Source organism: Embiotoca jacksoni, unplaced genomic scaffold (genome assembly GCF_022577435.1).
Source record: "Embiotoca jacksoni isolate LCO1_2020_lvr unplaced genomic scaffold, fEmbJac1.0.p SCAF_9, whole genome shotgun sequence".
Taxonomy (NCBI): Eukaryota; Metazoa; Chordata; class Actinopteri; family Embiotocidae; genus Embiotoca; species Embiotoca jacksoni.
Window position 1 is genome coordinate 10,321,210 of NW_027185447.1, and position 21,437 is coordinate 10,342,646.

A 21,437-nucleotide genomic window follows, 5' to 3' on the forward strand; every position below is an offset into this window, starting at 1 on the left:
CTGCGATGCATGTTATCACACAAGCCAGGATCATTCTGCTGTTAAAACACATCCTGTAAAATATATCTGTGCAGATCCTGATAGAGGTTTGCAGGAGTCCTGTGATTTATTTGACTTCTTTCATTTTGAAAGATAAAGTGGTGATGAATTGCTTTAACAACTAAGTAACCGGTAAACTCCCTGTATCAAAGTTATTTATCACACTGTTCTTCCTCCCACTTCTTGCAGCTATAGCCACATTCTCTTCCTCATTCCTCTACAGGCCATCTGTCTTGGCCACCTCCATTCCTGCCAGCCAAACATCACCACTAACCGCTCGCCTTTACCCTTTCTTTATTTTTCTCTGATTAGAGCTGTCCTTGTTGAGGAAGACACCAGAGTGCCTGTGATGAGAAAGCCAAGAGGACACCCAGTAAGCCCAAAACACGCACACACAATCAGTCAGGCCCAAGTAATGGAGAATAGCTGACCGCTGACGTATCTTAATGCAGCTAAGCCATCGCTGTTAGGAAGGAAAAAGCTTCATTGACAGAGAGCGTTGCTGACTGACTGGATGCAGCTGTGCTCTGAGTGGCTGATCGGAGGCAAGTTGATTGATTACAATCACCTGCACTGAAGCACTGTTGATCAACATCAGAGAGGGAGAGAGAAAATGTTCTTATGTAATGAAGATTATGTTGTGGATCTTGGATTACACTAGACTAATATAATGTGTGTGTTTCTCACTTCACTCAAACTGAAAAAAATAAAATCTAAATTTGACCATGTAGGTAGATTTGGTTGACTTGGCCAGCATAGTTTTGAAATATTTGTGTGTTAGCAGCAGCTCCAACACAACAGAGGAGAATACATGTTTTCTACAATGCTCACAATATCAAGAACTTACATTTGTCTCCTTTCAGACAGACAATGTGTCTAGAAAGAAAAGATTGTGCAGAATTTTAAAAAATGTGATTTTTTTTTTTTTTTTAATGGTGTGAGCACTACAAATGAAATTGATGCTCAGCAGCCACTTATTGGAATTTGGTAGTTAATTGTATTTGTAATGTCTGATGTGATACATGTTATTCATGTTATTGTATTTGTTTTGTTCGTTGGGTTCAATGTTATGTGTTTGCTATTTATGTGAAACAGACAAATCTAATCCCGACTCGTATTGGAATGACAGACGAAAATTCCACAGATACAGAATCTATAAAACTGGGCTCATAAAACCAAAATTATTTGCATGGCTATATAACACTAAAACACTGAGGGTAAGGGAGAGTCTCGTAATTTGCGTGAACCAACCTTTTAAAGGCAACTCCTGAAGAAAAAAAAACTGCAAAGCGGATTTTAATAGGGTTTGATGCAAGAACTTAATAGTGGTCCATAAAGGTCAAATGGCCGGTGGTTTGTTGCAACATCCCCCATTCTCCCATAACGCCTGAGCGTCAGCCCCGTGGCATGGCTCCAGTCGGGGCTCTGAGGGAACCAGAGCAGCTGAGGAGGAAGACCGAGAGATGAGGGGTGACAAAGGGGGAAGAATAGCGTCTACTTTATATACAGTGATAAGAGGTCATGTGAGTTACGGTGAGGTAAACAGCCTGAGTGGAGTAAAATTATTAGAAAAAGCTGGTCTGGAGTAGAGTGACTGACATGAAATAAGAGGGAGTAAAACGGTTTAAGATAGCCAGCTGGCAGAAGCTAAAGTACACACGCACTGTATGATTGCATATGATTACTGATTCCCCAGGACAGCTAAATCTAAAAAAGAAGAGCCTCATCAGAGGGTTTCTGCACTCAGTATGTAAATGTACAAAGAGGGGGAACAGTTTGTAACTTTCCCACAGAACTGGACAGATGATAAATCGGCCAATATCATTACATTGGGATGTGCCCCTAGAACCGCAGGCCCTATTGGAGCGCGAGAGAGGGGGACTGGGATTATTTGTACAATATATGAGCAGGAGGTCAGCACTGAATGATGTACTACAATTACGTCTACATGCTCCTCCTCCTGCCGTCTCAGAGGACCCGTGCACTTTATCCCAATGAGACTACGGCCAGAGCATTTTACATACGCAGATGAAACAATAACGAGTTGTTTGGTTTTACCAGGTGAAACTGTAGTAAATGGTTTGAACTTAAATGTTGATCATTTCAATAGAGGGCAAAGCAAAAATCCGCCACGTTTATCCAAGAAACATGTACTTTGAAGCCAAAAGCTGTGAAAAAAAAATAATTATTCAAATTCTTAATTATGTGGAGGAGTCTGCCTGCCAGAGATTCTTGCATCTACAAGTTCCCTGCAGCTTTTGAGCAACACAAAAATAACATATAGTGATACTAGCACATACAGTAGAGTCTGCATTTTGTCTTGCACCACAGTGTATGAATGGAGCACATATGCATACATCTGGGAATATTTCAGCTCCAAGTTTAGTTCATGGTAGCTGCAGAAAGTGGTGTTGCCACCTAGTGGTGAAATGTAAAAGGGCAGTTTGCTATCCAGTGTTGTAAGATGCTGACGGAGCATGACATTGTAAAACAAACGGAAGGGAACAGTGAGCTTTATTTTATTTGGAGCAAAATAATCTTTATCCCCAGCAGGAGGCCACAACAGAGCTTTTCTTGGAAACCGAGGCAACGAATGGAGATAACGGATCTTAGCAATAACACCTTCCTGTTTTATAAAAGATCTATTAACTCGGTAATCAGCTTATTATGAAATTAGTCTAATACAACTGTCAGCAGCAACACCTGCCAGGAGTTTAATACAATTCAACAGCACCACAAACTGCAGTCTCTAAAATTTGCAGGACTTGTTAATTGGACCACATTCATTTTAGTTAGGTGAATCTAATGAGATGGTTTCTGTGTATACAGAAATCTTTTTACTTTACTTTTAAATTCAAACATGTCCCCAGAATGATTAAGATAATTTAGCGTATTTCTTTATTGATGTTATACAGTATATATGCCCATCCACAAAAATGATGAAACCGGTCTTTTCATTTCAGGCTTTAAGAGCAGTTTCCCGTTTAAATTGAAAGACAACAGTAACCTTGAGAAGAAGGTTATGGCACAAGCGTAGATATTCAACGACTCTGATGATACACTATAAATGAAATACAGTTAAAATGATGTGAACATAGAGGGCATAACAGTATTTAATAGGCAATTTGAAATTTAAGTTACAGTATGACAAAAAAAAGTTAAACCATAAAAAAAAAATTAAAAAAAAAAATTGCACATTTCGGTTGATTGAAAAGGCTGTAACATGGTCATAATTTGAAAAATAAATAATCCATTCTGTAGAGTGGACAATCTTATGTCCTTATTTTCATATTATAAATCATTCTGAGCTTGGTGTGTGGTTGGTGTCAGACAAACTGTAAAAGGGCGTTTTAAAACAGTATGTAAGGACACAGATATTCACCTCATTAATTCCAGCAGTAAAACCTCTCCTGACAGAAGGATTTAATAACTACAAAGAGTGATAATGGAGGTTTATCCAATATAAACCGTTTTAAAATGAGTCCAGTATTGGTTATTATTATAAGTGAAAGACACGGGTGGATATTTGGTCGTTTGTATAGTTAATTGATCGGTAAAACATGCTCACGAGGAAAAAGGCCCGACGCCATGGAAACAGACATGCATGGACATCCTGTACACCTGCCCCAGGTACCTGTTTAAACTCACACCACTGATAAGTGAGTGAGTGTGTGTGTTTGGAGAAGGGGGGGGGGGGGTCCACAGTACTGGTTTAGAACTCTGCCGTCAGTTGTCCATTACTCTGGATGAGCCTCATGATGGTATGGACCACCTCTGATGTGGTGCCCTGACCTCCGATATCAGCCGTGTGCAACTGCAAGAAAAAGAACAGGGTGCTGACAAACATGGTCCAAAATTATAATAAAATAATTAACAGTTAATTCAACCCTGAAATTGTATCATTGTGCAATATGTTTCCTGCCACATACTGTATGTGGAGAGCCGCATTGTGTTTTTAACTGTCGGTAAGTAGCAATCAGTTTCCAGATCAGGTATTTAAATACCATAATTAATGCCACAGACATACAATGTAACATCAGATACCATACAGTGTAGAACTTTGTTCAAGCTTTGGGACAGTGAAAGGACACAATGCTGCTTTGTGTGAATGCATTGTGATGCTTTTTAGGAAGCGTGCCAGACCGGCCACCAGGGCCTCTAATCCTCTAATCCGACAATGATGGCCTGTTAGCTTTATGGCAGCATGACAGGTGAGGGGATGGGCCTATCGGTGATGGGAGACTCACCCTGGTCTCATTCATCGTGGTGAGGATGGCATTTCGGAGCAAAGTTGCGTATTCGTAAAGCCTGGAGACGTACACGAGAAAGAATTGTTCACGTTACAAGTATAGCACAGTCGCAACATTACATCTGGGATGAAATGGCAGGGAAACAGGTATTTTATACGCTTACTTCAAGTGGTCCAGCATCATGCAGCCAGCGAGCAGCATGGCAGTAGGGTTGGCTATGTTCCTATTTGCAATACTTTTTCCTGTGTTCCTCGTGGCCTTGAATTTCAGAAAAGGGCAAGATAGAGGTGAATCTCTCTGAATTATAATATATCAGGCAGACATGACTCATACATTTTCATGCAGCCGAAATCAAAGGGAACAGTGTCCTACCAGCCTGCTAATTTTCTAAACACTTACCGTTTCAAAGACAGCATAGTCCCGACCATAATTGGCCCCAGGCACGAGGCCAGGCCCTCCCACCAGGCCAGCGCACACGTTGCTCACCACGTTTCCATACAGATTAGGCATCACCATCACATCAAACTGCTGCGGTTTGGACACCAGCTATAAAACGGAGGCAGCAAAATGATTTAGATCAAGGAACATCTGCAAACGCTCCTTTAATGCCGTGAAATGTTATAAACGTTATCACCTGCATGGTGGTGTTGTCCACAATCATGCTGTCAAATGTGATGTCTGGGTAACCAGAGGCTACTTCCCTGCAACACTGCAGGAACAAGCCATCACCGAGCTTCCTGTGGAAGCACACATGCTACACTCAACATTTTGAGCACCAGAAGAACGTTATGCAAGACTCAGAGGGCCAGACAGCTCTGACAGGATACATTTGCCACCAAGGACCTTACATGATGTTAGCCTTGTGTACGGCAGTGACCCTGCGGCGACCTTTCTCTCTGGCCAGTCGGAAAGCATAATCAGCAATCCTGAAGGAATTGTTCCTGGTGATGATCTTCAGACTCTCCACCACCCCTGATACACTCTGAAGAATACAGTGGGGAGAATAACAAATAAATCAAGACTAAAGTTCAACATTAAGAGTTGAAACATAAAATAATAATAAATAAATGATAATACAATGTACTTATTATTTCATACTGTGTCTGTTGGTGATTGACCACGTCTATCCAATATTAGTCTCTTTAATAAGGTCAGTATTGATCCAAGTGTGTCACATCAATAGTTTCTGCATCATTATTTCCCTTTGCAAATTCTGTATATTCGAAAGTGTATGGACGGTACCGAACCACCATTTCAAAAAAGAACAAAAGAGGAAAGAGGTCTTTCTAAAGGAGGGCGCATGTATTTCAGCAGACAGAAGAATTGATTGTTTTCTCTGTTCTGTCTGACCTCGTGCTCCAGACTGCTGTACTCTCCCTCGGTGTTCTCCCTGATGATCATGATGTCAATGTTCTTGTGGCGAGTCTGGACTCCGGGGAGGGACTGACAGTGCATCACGTTGGCGTACAGGTCTAAGCTTGTGCTGTTGGAAATGGAACGAGAGGGAGAGGGAGAAAACAATGACTCCCACGGACACAAAGGACCAAATTATGGAAGATGTGTGAGCCATCTGGCAAACAAGGGCCTTTCATCAAGGGAAATGAATATTTTATTTACACTTACCGCAGGAGATTGTTTCTGGATTTGACAGATGGCGGCATGGTATGTTTGGTTTCTATGTTGCCTGCCAGAAGAGTTGAGCAATTTAAGTTAAATTACAGTGTCATAGTCATACTATAAGCGACATGCTGCTTACAGCCGTGCCCTGCTTTTCATGTCCTTGCTTACCTTTAAGGGCAACTCCATTACGGCGGATGGCTGTGATGGCATTATTGATATCGTCCTCCGTCTCCACAGCAGAGTTGACGTGCACCACCTCAAAGTCCACGGGCACGCAGCTGAACCTGCAGCACAATTACAAACCACACATTAGAGGCATCCCTCGCCTGTCTGTAGCTGATACTTTCGGTCAAGATTTAGATAAAGTCTAACCAACCTGAAAACCTCTCTGACATGACTGAGAAGCTCTGGACCGATTCCATCTCCAGGTATGAGGGTCACAGTATGTCTGCCTCCATACTTTGCAGGAGGGGGCTGTAATATTTAACACATTATTCACTGCGATGACCAACACGAGTGATTTTGCAAATTTTTTTTTTTTTACCCATATCAACAAATACCCAATGTAAATTTGCAGATATACTACCATATGATTGAATTTGATTTCCAGCCTCCCACTTTTAAAGTTAAATGTCAGTGTTATATGAACATCACTTTGCACAGATGTAAGACTAGGGCTGCACAATATTGGAAATAATCCTGACATTACTGTGTTTCTTCTTACTGCAATTGAAAAATTTCAGGAATTTATACCGGTTGGCTTGAATGGCTCTATCTGAAGGTGAATAATCATGAGTGGTGGTTCATTGTGCACGCAGAGCCTGCATGTCACTCACCAGCAACATGTATCCAAGAACTTTAAATCTAAGCACATTATGTTACATCATACAAAGTGGTTCCTGCAAGTTGAGAATGTTCTTATGGTGGCGGGTGTCACGGCATTTGAACGCTTTGCATGCAGAGATTCATGCAGTTTAGATTGGGGCAGCGTAACCAGTGTTGTTCTCCATTGCAACAATTTACATAATCCCACTAAATGCCTGACATGCAGACGATCAGAGGATGTTCCAATTCACAAATGTGAACCTCACGTGTAGGTAGATGCCAGCTAAGCAGCTGTGCATAGAGAAGCCTCCAGTTACTGCAGCTCAAGCGACACAGGCCAAAAATGTGTTTGTTTGTAAAGACTGAAGTAAGACATTTTAATGCAAGATTTACCTCTTTTTAAACCCAAATAATTTTATCACTGGAGCCTTAGTTATTTACTAAAATAACTTTGTTTATATTGGGTTTTGTCAAAACTATCACCGCTTGTGGGGATCTTGACTAGTTCTGGTTAGACATTTCACTTCACAAAAGACATTGTAAAATTGGGAGTTTTTTTTTTTTTTTTTTTTTTTTTTAAACAGCAAAAAGAGTTTTCAAAATGGCTTATGCATGTCACTTCATGAAAATAGTTCATGTGGAGTATTGTTCATTATGGTGGGTTGACAGTTTCAAATATATGAAAGTCAACTGTCATGCTGTGTTCGAATGAAAAGACAATAAGAGTAAAACGTGTGTAATATTGTCCAAAAGCACAGTTTATAATCAATGGGCAAGAAAATACAAAACCACTAGTACAGGTCCAAGGCAACACAGAAGTATGTATTTGAGGGTGTTATTCAGGGGTGGGCAATATAACGATTCAGCTATAATATAATTTATTATCTTTAATATTGTGAGTCAAGAACCAATTTGATAATTGTAAAGCAGTGGAAAATGTCCCAGTAGGAGATCCCATGCAATCCATCTGACATGTGATATTCCATGACGGTAATAATATTGTGATGAATACCAGTGGTCTTCTGGATCATAGTTACAATACTTACAATATCTCCACCCTGACGGACAGCAAAGAAAGCAGAAGGACAAGAGTCAGCTTGACAGTTTGGAAGAAGAACATGTTAACTCCAAATAATACAGTTGTAGTATAACCTCTTCCCCACCCAAAGAGAGAAAAAAAAAAAACAGATGTATAGCACTCCCATGTGACAGTGAACCCAAAATGAAAAACACCCAAAATTTAATCCAAAGCCATATAGCTTGGAAATAAAGAGTTTAATGAGAAGCAGTGATTTTATGGCATAACAGCACTGTTATATAACATTTCAGTGTAAAAAAAAAGTGACAAACTGAAAAAAATCAGGTTGCTCGTTTTGACAGATTTTGAGCCCCACTGTCAGATTTACTCACAGTATGCGAGGTTTTATTCCTGTGACTTGTCACAGTCGTTCCAAATACCTGAAAAACAAAATGAATACAGTTCATTTCAAGAGTGTTTGTTAGTGGATTTAAATAATGCTGATTAACAAACATTTTAAATTAACAGGAGGAAGCCTGATGGCTTGCTTAAATCAATCCGTATGACCTTGTGTTCATATCGAATAACGGAGTATAATTTAGAGTCACTCACACCAACATTCACAACCGATAAAACGAGGGAAACGTTATATGGTCTTACTTTAACCGAATTTCCAAGGCGTCCACCCAGAAACGGATTAATAATTTTGGACACAGAGAGTACGGCACTGTGAGCAGCCATCTTGATTTTTGAAAAGCATCCGCGTGCACCAAAAGTTAAAAAAAAAAAAAAAAAAAAAAAAAATTATAACACGGCGAAGGCATGACCCGCCCTACCCGACATCTGATTGGCTAGATTTCGTTGGCTGCGGTCGTTACCTTTACGCATGAGGACTAATAATTGGTCAATGTTAGGGCGATAATAACCAGATAACCAATCAGAGCCAGAGTAGGACATGCCATGACTTTACCGTCTTACGAACAAAATCGTGTACGAGGTTGAGGGGTTGTGGTTACTTTTCTTTCTTTTTTTTTTTTTAAATCAGATTAGACATTCAGTTTTTATCTATTGAGTTAACTTTGTGACAATTTAAGGAGACAAATCAGCAATAAAATGTAAGAAATGGTTTAAAATCTAAGATAAGTTTGGTCACGTGATCTTATTGGCGCAGCCGCTGTGGTCACGGCTGGGTTTGGAAATATATCCGGAAGACAAATGGGAGAAACCAAACATTGTTTTCCACATGCTCGTCGAAATCACAGTGACACAACTTCGACTGACCACATCAGCCTGGGGTTGTCTTTTTACTGAAAGATTTATTTTTTTTTACGTCAGGAACGCGTCAATGAGGAAACAGCGCAAGAAATAGTAAAAGTCCCGGTTGACCAGAGCAACAGCTTCTCTTGACGTTCGGTACATCCCAGCAAAAGGCAACAACACGAGGCAATACTCGCCCGAAACGTGGACCAATAAGGTACAATTTACCATTTTCAACTTTTAAGTTTGTTTGTAAAAGTGATTAATGGTGTCGTTTAGAACATATTCTATTTTGGCTTGTCTTTCCGATGGTGTGGGTTCATGTCATAACCTTAAAACGTCATGTCTGCAGAGCCATCTTGCATGGTCACTAAAAAAAAAAAAGCTCTCGGTGAAAGATGTCACAGGCTTTGAGGGAAAGAACCCCAAATTTAATTGGATAGCTAATTTCATTGTCTTAATAGTGAAACGTATTTATCCCTCAAGATTTTTTTTTTTACAAGTTTTTAAAACTCTTTAAAGTTACATGTTTACACAGTAATGTTTGTTTCTTTTAAAAACCTAAAAATATGCATATATTTTGTTTGTTTTTTCTGGTTGGCCTTTCTATTTTATGTCCTTTTTAAACTCTAATAACTGGAAAATGAAATTATAATAGGGTTTTTGACAATAAAGCCCCTGTGTTAAACTTTTAACTACGCATTGTAAACATGACCGAAATTAACCAACTCTAATGTTTCTGTCCAGGTCTATGAGACACTGAATCATGAGATTAACAGGTGGGTGGAAATTAGAGTATGTCAGTTGTCTGGAAGTATTTTCAAAGTGTCTTTTGCTTGAACTGGCATTAACTGTTTCTCCTGACAGGCTTGCGGGCTGCGGCTGTGCTGCTGTTGGTGGGGCTCACCTGGCTGCTCGCCAACACCCTTTTTGGAGGAGATAGTGCTTCATCTGTGCGACATTTCTTCAGTGGTAAGATAAATACTGCTTAAACAGTAACTGGATTATCAGAGGTTCTGGGTGATAAATATTTTCACACTTCTAACATTTTAGTGACTAGAGACTAATTTTGATCATTTAATGTTCGTAAGTATCAACCATACACGCGTATTAAATCTTGATGCATGTTTGATAGAGGTCTGTGTATGAAAATGTGTTTTTCTTATTAGTTCATTCGATTGTAAATCCTCTATTTTTTTCAGGTGGAAGTGACGAACCAACGCCTGGTAAGTAGAAGGGAACTGTAGGACATGGTTCTACTCGTCAGGTATCACCATGATAATGTTGTATCCTTATCTTTCTGTTTATTACCACTGACTCATTTTTTTGTATGTTCTAGCTGAACCCCGACCTCGAAGATATAAATGTGGACTTTCAGCCCCCTGTCCCTCAAAGCATTTGGCTTTCCGTCTGGTGTCTGGTGCTGCCAATGTCATTGGCCCCAAGATTTGCTTGGAGGACAAGATGTGAGACTTAGTTTACCACGTTCTCTCTTCATCTATGTCTTTGTCTCTCCTGTTGTCTCTTTTGTGGTGTTTTCCTTTTTTTTTTCTTTTTTTTTTTTTTTCTTCACACTCTATTCTGTTTTTTTTCCTCTGTGCTGTCAAAACCAGGCCTCCAAGTCTGTCTGGGGAGCTGAATGCAAGTATTGTTTCAGTCTGTTTGTGCCTCATCTCCTTAGTTCTGTCTGTGGTCTTGTCCCTTTTTATGTTTTGTTAGTCCTTCAGTGTTGGGTAGTGTGAATAAGTGTGTAAATTGATGTGTATGTGTGATGCTTGTGTTTCTGTCTAACAGGTTGTTGAGCAGTGTGAAGAACAACGTTGGCAGGGGACTAAACATAGCTTTGGTGAATGGTAAGAAGGTCATCCTTTTAGATTTCAGCAGACTGTGTTGTATTACAATTTTATTTCCTCTTAGTCACAGTATTTTAACATCTTAGTCATGTGTCTTTGCTCCAGGGGTCACAGGCGAGCTCTTGGAGACAAAATCCTTTGATATGTGGGCAGGAGGTAATAAAAAACAGATATTAATATCTACTATGAATTCCCCATCTTGTGGGACATATGGCTTGTTAATAAAAACCCATAAACCACAGTTCACAGCTCATTTGATGTTTGTTTTCAGATGTTTCTGACCTGTTGAAGTTTCTGCGACCGCTTCATGAGGGAACTCTTGTGTTCGTGGCTTCGTTCGATGATGCAGCTACAAAGTAAGAATCCATGATGTGCCATCAGTTCTAGTTCAGCACTTCTCACTTTTCACTTAAGACACACTTCATATTAATTCTAACCTATAAATTGTCAGCTAAATTGAAAGACATTTCATATTATAAATATTGTTGTTATTGTGTTAAAGTCATGTTATTGTTATTGTTGTTATTGTGTTAAAATGTTAAACATTTTGAAGAATAAATAAAATTTCAAATAGCTAGACAACAGCAGGGCTAATATCCAACCAGTTTTATATATCGTCAGCTAATGCTTATCAGGTCATCTTCTGTCATCTTCACAGCTAAATGCATCGTTGTACACTCCACTCGTAAATGCATACATTTTCTAACTTATTGAAAATCATGCATAATATAAAAAGGTATCGTCAAGCAAGCAATTAATAATGCCACATGAGGAGTCATGCATTAAAAAAGTCCTTTTAAAAATGATGTTTTGTCTCGCATTTGGGACAGTTGTGTGTGAGGTGTAACACTGTAAAAATCAAAATGTTCACAGAAGGACATTATCGGTGCAATCAAGAATAATAAAGACAACATGTCCCGTTGGTGATAATGAGACGTCTAATGTTTCGTTCTGTAGTTTTGAACACTTGAGGCCTTTCAGTAATACAAAATGAGCACGATCATAAATCCCTCTTTGTTTCCCTCACAAGCCTTTTGGCTTCAAAACGTATCAGCTTTGTAAACAGGGCTGCGTACATTCCCAAATAATCCAATCAATTTGATTCAATTCAATTAAATCTTGATGTTTCAGTTACAGATAAACCTATCAGTTATCAAATCAATTCCAATGTTGCTTTAAGCACCTCATCAGATTTGATTCCGTAAACACATTTTCTGTTCATTAAACTGTTGACAAACTTTTTTTTTTTTCTCTCGGTGGCAGGATGAACGACGAGTCTCGACGACTGTTTGAGGAGCTGGGGAGCACGGCAATAAAGGAGCTGGCCTTCAGAGACACCTGGGTATTTGTCGGAGCCAAGGGCATTGAGAATAAGAGTCCCTTTGAGCAGGTATGTTATTATTACTAATACTGAGCAGAGGCTAAGTGTAAAGTAGATCTGCTTATTTTGACATGATGATGTGCTTCCTGTTTCATAGTATAAGTATATTTTCAAAAGGACTCACCAGACAAAACCGTATGATCATGATTTAGGCCCGGGACGCGCTGCCTGCATGGAGTATGCATTGCGTCTTGATTTTCATTTCACAGCCCATGTTAACAGCTTAGAGTAGCCGCACAGTGCGTCTCACGCTCAAGTCATGCCTCGCATATATACCGTCATGCAGAGAATAGACCTGACCCCTATTTGTCACGTGTGCTCCATGTGGTTCCCAGTACAAATATACAGGGAAAATATCTGTGATCACGTGCACTATATAATGATGACAGTAATCAACTGTCAACTCTGATTATATCATGCATGCCGTCTCTCCTTCCTTATCTTTCCTCTGTGTCTGTGTGTCTCGCTCTGAATGAAGGCAAACAAATATCACATGCCTGCTTTTTGGTTACAAATCATCACTTGTTGGACCTCAAGCATTTATTACTCATGGCGATTATCGAAGGGAAACTCAATTATTCAATAATAGGACAGGTAGGCGCAGCGCCGCTGGAGACATGCTGCCAGTGTGGACACACTCAAACGCAAGTGGATTGCATGCCACGCAGCCTGTGTGTGTTGGGCCTTAACGTTACCATGTGCGTTACATGGAAGAACGTTTCAAAACGAAAGCAAATAGTGCCATGAAAACAATCACAAACAATGAAAATATAAAGCAACAATGGTAAAAATAGAACAGCTGAGACATGTTGAAAATAGACACGGTGTGCGATAATTAACTTTTACTTTTAAAAATGTTTTGAAAAGTGATTTAAAAGATGTCACCTATCCTGTACGATCAGCTGTCATCCAGAAGCTACTATGAACCTGATCCTTGGTTGGTGACATCAGTTCTGTTTGTCTGTGGTTGCTCCCATTAGCGTATGAAGAACAGTAAGAGCAGCAACAAGTATGAAGGCTGGCCGGAGTCTCTGGAGATGGATGGCTGCATTCCTCTGCGGCCACCACTGGAAGGTTAATTATGCCCGGTACTCTCTCACATGCGTTACACCTAGCAGTATCAGCGAAACAGACTGCTAGAAAGCCAAGGAGCTGCTCCCTCTCATGGTTGAGGCATGAGTTGAATGCAAAGACTGTCTGGACTTGATATATTTAAAATTGCTGGAACCTGTTGTAGAGGATTTATGAATTAAGCTTTGTGAGACACCTTTTAAGCTGAAGTAATGTTTTAGAAATAAGGAAAACAATATCATGTCAACCGAAACTTGAAAGTGCAAATGCTTTGTGACCAAAGTGTAACTGACTAGTGAATGAACACAGCTGGAGTAGGTCTTCCAAAGCCATCATAGGAAATGGACATATTTCCTCCCTGCAAGACTGCCTGTCAATATTCTGTGCTGGAAAATGTTGACTACTTGCACAGAATAAAAACAACACACTGACTGGTTTCACACTACAGAATTGGAAAACCTAATCCACATCAGCTAAGAAAAACCTTTGAGTTACTCTAGTAGTTTAATGAGTCCTTAGCACCAGGTCTGTGGACAAATTTTATATTTGAATATCTTAATATATTTGCATTATATAATATTCATTGATAGTTGTTATGCCTAGTGTTATTTACCATTGTCTTCGTAGAACTTGATGAACCGGAGTTGTTGCTTTCCACGGGTTTACAGATTTCATGTCAAATATTTGTTCATAATACTTAGAAAACTATTTATTTACTTTGATAGAAAACACAGCTGGTTGATTGTTTGAGTTTTCATCATAAAGCCAATAGTTTTAATGTTGTCTCAGGCCTGTGAGCATTTTTCCACTGAGTTGAAGATTCAACATACATGTGTGGGTGTTTTTTTTTTGTTTTTTTTTATGTTGAATGTATTCACTTGCCCTCTTTCAAGCCTATCCTAAATAAATATTATTTTATCTGTATGGTTAAGTGTCTTTTCTTTTCTTTTTTTTTACTTATTTTGTGACATAAGTGTAAATATTATTTTCTACAAAACACTACAATCTGTTTGTATTGTGACAACAATACTGATGAATAAAAAAATGCTGCAATATTTGTATGTTGTTTTTTTCCATGGGTCCCGAGTATTGTTGAATGAACAGTCGTTTTTGAAAAGAATCAGCAGAGGGCGACAGAAGTCCAAATCTCACTGGGGTTACTCGGTTCATTTTGCTGAAGGCGTCTGCCTCATCAACATGCTCCGGTGAAGATCAATGCTGCGGACTTAATGTGGAAGATTTCTGTTTTGGCAGTAAATTCAGTGACAGCATAAAATCATGGTGCTCGTTGAATCGGTACACTAACGAGATGAGGACAAACGATCAATTGCATTGTTCCATTGAAATGTGTTATGGGGCATTCAAGTGTTATTAGATAAATTGTGAATCCCAGCAATACGTCATGTGACGTTCAAACGGGCCAAGAGCCTACAGTCAACTACTAAATTATTAATGATATAGTTTATTGCTCAGATTATTACTGGGACTTAATTATCATATTTAGTGCTGTCATTTAGGCACACTTTAATAATTACTCTGTATAGTTTTTATTTAGCTGTCTTTGTGTCCCACTTAACATGCACTTTATTATTCCACTTGAATACATCAGATAGAAACAGGGGTATTACAACTAATAAAATCGTTATTGTCCCAAGGGGAACTCTGTTTTCAGAGGTTCCACAGCTCACAAGAAAAACAAGATATGTATCAAAATAAACAAATTCAATTATAGATAGATATAGTGGGCATACAGTATCGTTGTACAAACATAAACATTTATGTCTCCATATACAAATACACCAGAAGGGGAAAGTAATCAAGTAGGTTTACTAAATACTGTACTTGCATAAACTTTTAAGGTACTTGTACTTTACTTTAATGCTGCTTTACATTTCCACTAAAAGGTTTCATGAGGCACTATTATACTTTTTACAGTCCTTCCTTTTATTTGACAGCTAGTTACTTGTTTTTGAAAATGATTTTTCATTTTGCAAACACAATTTATGCGATGCAATGCTGACAGTAAAAACTATGAGTAAATAATTAGACAGCTTAACCTCAACCAAAATGCTTTTTGCACTTGAATTCTCATTTAAAATATAACCAAATATATTATAACATCCACAAGATTCATTTTAAGCATTGTTTTTTTGTTTTGTTTTGTTTTGTTTTTTAACTTTTGATTTATTTGACCTGATAACACGTCTTTAAATTTAATCAATAAGTAAGTTTTGAGGGGCAGAATGAAATATTTTTAAATTGTTGTGCTCCTACTGAATACTTTTTCCATCACTACAAAAAAACGTTGTTTTTTTTTACGACGTAGTTGGAATCTAAATTAATACAAATCTACGCCAACCATATAACGTGTTTTAATATCCTTTAATATCCTTTGCAGGCTTGTTACTTGTTTACGAGGAGCGGTGAAGGCAGCATTAAAGTCACATAAACCGTGCACGTAATAAACATGTAGTAGTCTGCCCCCTAGTGGCGGATTAAGGCAACTGTAGGTTTTCTTCGTCCTCTGGATGATGATGATGATGATGATGATGATGATGAGCCCCCGTGGCAAGTGAGAAACTGGCAAGGCAGGCGGCGCGCGCTCAGTTCACACGAGAACCTGCTGAAGGCCGTCGGTGTCGTGCGTTGTAAATTATGTACATAAGTCACCGTTATTTTACGGATACACGTGAATGGCCGGTCGCGCAACTTGGAGCCGACAAACCGAGCAGCGAGCGGGGAAATCTGTAGACCAAACGGCGAGCATCGTCTGAACGGGAACACGGACACTAGGCGCTCTTCTCCGCCTGCCTCTCTCTCACACACAGACCCGAGGCTCGACGGCTCCGGTGGGGATTTTCAAGCACCGCGGCGAGCCTGTAAAATATAAAGCAGATTAAAAAAACAAAATAACAAACGCTTCTGCGATTATTATTATTATTATTATTATTTTATTTTTTTGTCTTTCTAAAGCTTTTTTTTTTTTTTAATGTATTTTTTCAATGGCTGTAAAATAATTTTGTAGGCAGAAAGCCGCGTGTAAATAACCCTGACGTTTGTAAATAGATAACACAAATCCAGTTTTCAGTGAGTTTGCTAGCTAGCTATATATATATATATCGCCGGAACCGACAAGCTACGATGTCAACATTCAGGTGAGTGTTTTTTGTTTTGTTTGTTTTGTTTGTTGTTATTTTCAATTACGGTGTAAACAGTAAACATCGCGGCGTGCGAGAAGACCGTGCCCCCCCCCCCCCCCCACCCCCCCCCCCCCCGGAGAGACGTCGTTGTTATTTCTGTTCAGCATGTTTCGCCTATCCGTTTATCCTTCTCGTAATATCCTGAAATAAATTATGCCGATTTGGAAACACTTAAGTCAAGTGCAGACGTGCGGGGAAACGGGCCCTCAAGACACCTCAAGAGTTATTCGCCCATCATTTAAAGCTGCTCCGGGCACTGAGGTCCAGGAGGTCTGGAGGGGGGGGGGGGGGGGGGGGGGGGGGGGAGGAGGAGGAGGGGTGGAGGTGGTTTTTTTTTTTTTTTTGGATCTGCTGTCAGTCACTGTGCTCTTTGCCCTGTATATGGTGGTGGTGTCTTTCCCAAAGTCAGCTGAGCTACCGGGTAGCCAATAGCTGTACTTACATGGTGCACGTCCAGGCGTCGCCGTGTTGAATATGCTGGTAGCCTATAAATAACATACGTTCATTGCGTTTTTTTGTTTTTTTTGCTTCACTTCATCGGTTCTTTGTGCTGGAAAATGAAAAGTCGCCCTTCTAACATCACGTCTGGAACTGTTTTTTGTCAGTCGCAGAGGTGCATTATTAGTTTTATAATCTTTTTTTGTTGTTGTTGTAATGATTGTATTGGGTATCCATAAATTATGTAAAACGCTACCCATCACCTCCTGAACTCCCGTATTGATCTTTTTATAGATGAAAACAGTGCGTCCTGAGAGCCACGGTGGTGTACTCCCAACGTTAAGGGAGGACGCTTGCTCGCCTCGGGGAAAAAAAGGCTGACAGGTGCTTGACCACTGAAATCTACACTTTGCTGATCTCTGAGTAAGGCATCATCCGGAAAGGTTTCAGAGACCATTTGCAAAAGTAAAAGGGGCCCAGTCGCTGATATGAGCTCCAGGAGTAGTAAGCCACTTTAGTGACATGTAATCCTGACTCATCATTGGATGATTAAGGAGCCTTTTGCTCACCTGGATTAGAGGAATCCGTTGGAATTGGCTGGTTCTGCTCACTGAGGGGAAAGAAAGAGAGTTAGATAACACATGTTCTCTCCGTCTCTCCCTCAGTGAACAGTACTCTGTGTGTGCTACCTACACTCTGCTCTCCCATGCTTGACCTGGATTGGACAAAAGTCCTTGTTGTGTTTTCAGCCTTTAGTTCCCCTAATGGGAAGAGAACAATCAGCGTGTGTTTGATTCTAGTTACTGGCATTTGATATTTTTCGGCCGATTTCAATACACCACGGGGAAGCAACATGTGCTGAACAGCTCGTCTAATCATTGAGCAGGAGGAGTTGTTAGTATTTTCTTTTGCACACACTGCTCTACAAATACTTTTTTTAATTTTTTTTTATCAGGCTAATCTATTCATCGAGACGTTAACCGAGTTTAATTTGTAGTGTCCTCTCTCCCCCAGTAGCGTGTTGGCCATGCTGCTTGTCCTGAACACTGCAATTGATTGTAATTGTGCCACACAATCACAGTTTGAACCAAACCACCGCCTGTTTTTCAATGTGACAACAGCAGACACAGTCAGTCAGCTCTCGGAGGGCTTACACCTGCTACTTACAGTAATGTGTCCGGGTGTGACTGTATGAGAGAAGTCGCGCCTGTTAAGACATGGTGTCACTGAACAAATACAGTCTCTGTTTTTATATCTGTCAGTATGGTCCACAGCTGAGCTGCGGAGTTCAGGTGTAGACCTGTGAGATAAAGAATAGTTGCTGCTCGACATCAAGCCCATTTTGAATTTTGGCCAGGAGCTCACAGACCTTGTGCTACTCTCTGCCCCGTCTCCTCCCATCACTCAGCCTCCATCCCATCTGTAAATCTCTGTGGGAGTAATGCTGAATTGGAAGAAGACAGGAAAGATTCATGTGTTACATTAATGATGCATGGCAAAGTTGGCATCGTAGCCTGCTGTAGATGCATTTTAATTCATTTTTGGATCTTTGATCTACACACAGGACCGAAGAGTGTTGCGTTACACAGTCGACAAATTCAACTGCATTTCTTATTTATAAAAGCGAATCCTTCAATTTGAGAATATGTAATCAGGGGATATTTGGTATTTATTGCTTAAAAATGCCTAAAACAGTTATCAGTTATGAAGTTTGATGTTTTTGCTAACCGATCAGTCATTTGAGCTCAATTCTTTTCCTTTTTTTTTCTTTTTTTTTTTCCTTTAGTAAGTTTGTCATTTGAGCATATTAATTATTAGTCCTGTGCAGTCCTTTCAAACTGCCCTCTCTCATAACGGAAATTATTCCCATGCTAATGTCCTCCCCTAGTGTTTCCAACCATTAAAAACATTGCTCCCCTCCCCTCCTCTCCCTACACACAACTGTAGCCGCTTTTGTTCAGGCCGAAATTTAGCTATAGTCACTGCTTTCATTCACACAAACATTGGCACATATTTTATCAGGCAAAATCCCCCCCCCCCCACCAGCCCCCGATTTTTTTTTTTTTTTTTTTTTTTTGTCTGTGCCACCTCCCCCCTAGCCTCCCCCGCCCTCCCCTCACTTTATCTCTCTCTTGTTCTCTTTCACACACACATTTTTCCCACCCCTTGTGCTCGCCGGCTCCCCTCGCTCCATCTCTCCTTCCCTCTCTCTCTGTTTGAAACTCTGCTGTCTGCCTGTCTCCCTTCCTGTCCCCCTCGCCACTATTTATTCACTCTTTTCATCTAAATGTGCCCCTCTATTGCAAAAACATAGCTGTCTGCGCGCACGCACGCACACGCACACGCACGCACACACACACACACACACACACACACGGCTTCCCCGGCTCTTCCTTTTGTCCGCCTTGCCTAATTTTCCAGCAGCGGTTTGATTTGAGGGATTATCATGTGTCCCCATGAAGTTATTGATTAAAAAAAAAAAAAAAAAAAAAAAGGCCAGCGTATCAACGTATTTGTCGTAGGCAGCAATGTAGGACGTGCGTTTTGTTTTTCGATCTTAAGTCTTAAGTTATGCGGGGGCTTATTTTTACCTCCGCTTCAGACTTTTTTTTTTTTTTTTTTTTTTTTTTTTCCACACAAACCGCGGATAACAACAACAACAACACAAAAAAAACTGGGGGCCTTCAGCAGGTTTCTGAGAATAAGAATAGAAATCGCATCTTCGGCGCTCGTGAAACAAAAGATGTCGCGATGATTTTTGCTGCACATTTCCAAAAATGATTAGGCAGCTGCAGGTGTTCCGCCCGTGGAGGAGCCTCACAGAAGCCTCGGAGGGCAGGCGGAGTGCAGCGTGTCAGATGCTCAGTTCTCATGTACTCCAGCGCTGAGAGAGAAAAGAAGAGACGATGAACTCCGACACGGGAACTTGACGAACGCTTCGCCCCGGAGTCATTTTGCAGCCGAAGCGAGATGTCACAGTTTAGCTGCAGTGTTGCTTTTTTTTTGTTTTGTTTTGTTATCTTCAACTTTTACCACGTTTGCCCACACGGGCGGTTGCTTGGTCATTCGGCTGGCGTCAGGAAATTCCTTTCGGCATTCTTTCATTGAAACGGGACATGCGTTCTTGTCTGTGTATAAAAAGGTGGAGAGGGACAGACGGATAAAGACAAGAGTGAGACCCAACAAAGTTTGTTCTGATTTGCTGCTGTGTGTTTGATATCTGTATCTGTGTGTGTGTTAGTGTGTGTTAGTGAGTTATGAAGAGAGACTGGGCGGGTGTGTGAGAGACAGTGATGCAGTTGAACGTGTTTGATGTACTGTGATAACTCTGTCCGGTATGTGGCTTTCATGGGAACTCCTCGCCCTGGGGACATGGGAGAATAAGCTCCTGTTTAAAGGGGGCAACTTCCCTCTCTTTCTCCTGTTGTTTCTCCTGTTGTTTCTCCCCCTTTACGCTCCCCACATGGGGGTTACCTTTTAGGACTCACTGTACACTAAAACATGTACCTCCTAGGTTGCCCCGATCACTTTTCCTTTCGTTTTGTCATTAAATCTCAGATTAGTAATACGTGTCTCAACATGGCAGTCGTATTCTAGTTTATTGCAGCATTTACATGAGTAGCTGGCAGAAACTGAAGACGGAAACTTGACACACAATTGACTCGCTCCATCTTCTCTAAGTGTGAAGCTATTTAGCTTTTCTTGATTGTGAAATTCAGCATTTAAAAAGTTGGTTGGACAAAAAAATTTGCAGTCTGGTTATATCACTCTAAACTCCAGGAACTGACACTAATATTTTGTCAATGTAGCAGTAACTGTAATATTTAAGGTCACACAAGCTCAGCAGCAGGACTGTTTGATTCACTGGATTAGCCCCAATCAAACCCATAATCTCATGTTTCATTTATAAATAGTTTAGCAATTGAAAATTACAATGTATTTCATTGTTGCATGTAATGTGCGCAGTATGTAATTTAAATGGCCTTGTCCATATTGTTCTCCCATATGCGTTCATGATTTCATAATCAGTTTTGTTTCATTGTGACATGAGGTGTGGGAGGCTACTTGTTTAATGGTAATTACAGTTTGTGCCTTTGTCTCGGGAATGTTGCTGAACTGGAATTCTGCCTTCTTCCTCATGAGCCTCTTAGCAGTTGGTCTAATATCAGTGTATTGTGTTTTATTTTGACTGACAGCGAGTAGCATTGTATGTCCGACCCGTTTCCTTTGAGCCTGGAGAGACAATAGGCTTGATGTGAGTGTTAAAGACTGTGTTATAAGAGATAATAGCTGCAACAAGACAAGTCCCCAGTAGTTCCAGTGTTCTTCGCTCAAACTGAAGAAAAAGTCTAGACTTGCTGCTCTGACTTTGAAGAAAATATTTCAGCTGCCAAAGACTGACTGTACATGTGTAGTCCTCGTGGGTACCTTCATAGCTAAGAGAGCTGTAACCCTAGACAGTTTGGGGGCCAGTGACGGGATGCC

The 21,437-nt window shown here is 40.3% G+C and overlaps 3 protein-coding genes across 11 annotated transcripts in view; 2 read left to right on the forward strand and 1 right to left on the reverse strand.

Annotated features, from left to right (window-relative positions):
- Positions 1–2,914: 2,914 nt before the first annotated feature.
- idh3g (isocitrate dehydrogenase (NAD(+)) 3 non-catalytic subunit gamma) lies at positions 2,915–8,511 on the reverse strand. The gene is made up of 13 exons (XM_069140435.1): positions 8,413–8,511; positions 8,145–8,192; positions 7,781–7,792; positions 6,286–6,383; positions 6,078–6,193; positions 5,913–5,973; positions 5,640–5,772; positions 5,138–5,271; positions 4,924–5,026; positions 4,689–4,835; positions 4,453–4,547; positions 4,287–4,347; positions 2,915–3,853 (listed from the first exon to the last, which is right to left on the reverse strand). Exons 1-13 carry the CDS (start codon positions 8,491–8,493, stop codon positions 3,752–3,754), a joined length of 1,191 nt encoding a protein of 396 aa, XP_068996536.1. The 5' UTR covers positions 8,494–8,511; the 3' UTR covers positions 2,915–3,751.
- Positions 8,512–8,924: 413 nt separating this feature from the next.
- On the forward strand, positions 8,925–14,371 carry fam3a (FAM3 metabolism regulating signaling molecule A). The gene is made up of 10 exons (XM_069140436.1): positions 8,925–9,226; positions 9,757–9,788; positions 9,877–9,981; positions 10,212–10,235; positions 10,349–10,475; positions 10,804–10,862; positions 10,968–11,018; positions 11,134–11,218; positions 12,126–12,252; positions 13,224–14,371. Exons 2-10 carry the CDS (start codon positions 9,776–9,778, stop codon positions 13,320–13,322), a joined length of 690 nt encoding a protein of 229 aa, XP_068996537.1. The 5' UTR covers positions 8,925–9,226; positions 9,757–9,775; the 3' UTR covers positions 13,323–14,371.
- A 1,526-nt stretch (positions 14,372–15,897) lies between these two features.
- Positions 15,898–21,437, forward strand: part of wnk3 (WNK lysine deficient protein kinase 3) — a 32,951-nt gene continuing 27,411 nt past the window's right edge. For 7 of the 9 annotated variants that reach the window (XR_011177864.1, XM_069141466.1, XM_069141470.1 and 4 more), the window contains exon 1: positions 15,898–16,469. The gene's annotated coding sequence lies outside the window, so the exon portion shown is untranslated. Of the gene's footprint in view, positions 16,470–19,869; positions 20,125–21,437 lie in introns of those variants that run through there. The other 2 variants (XM_069141474.1, XM_069141467.1) reach the window with 2 other exon arrangements.

Bases quoted from the DNA above. Each gene is read 5' to 3' on its own strand.
- idh3g (XM_069140435.1), bottom strand. From the start codon at position 8,493: ATGGCTGCTCACAGTGCCGTACTCTCTGTGTCCAAAATTATTAATCCG. The intron at 8,193-8,412 runs GTAAGACCATAT...TTTGTTTTTCAG, and splicing joins GCCTTGGAAATTCGGTTAAA to GTATTTGGAACGACTGTGAC. The intron at 4,348-4,452 runs GTAAGCGTATAA...GTACGTCTCCAG, and splicing joins ATGATGCTGGACCACTTGAA to GCTTTACGAATACGCAACTT.
- fam3a (XM_069140436.1), top strand. The intron at 10,236-10,348 runs GTAAGTAGAAGG...TGTATGTTCTAG, and splicing joins AAGTGACGAACCAACGCCTG to CTGAACCCCGACCTCGAAGA. The intron at 11,019-11,133 runs GTAATAAAAAAC...GTTTGTTTTCAG, and splicing joins CTTTGATATGTGGGCAGGAG to ATGTTTCTGACCTGTTGAAG.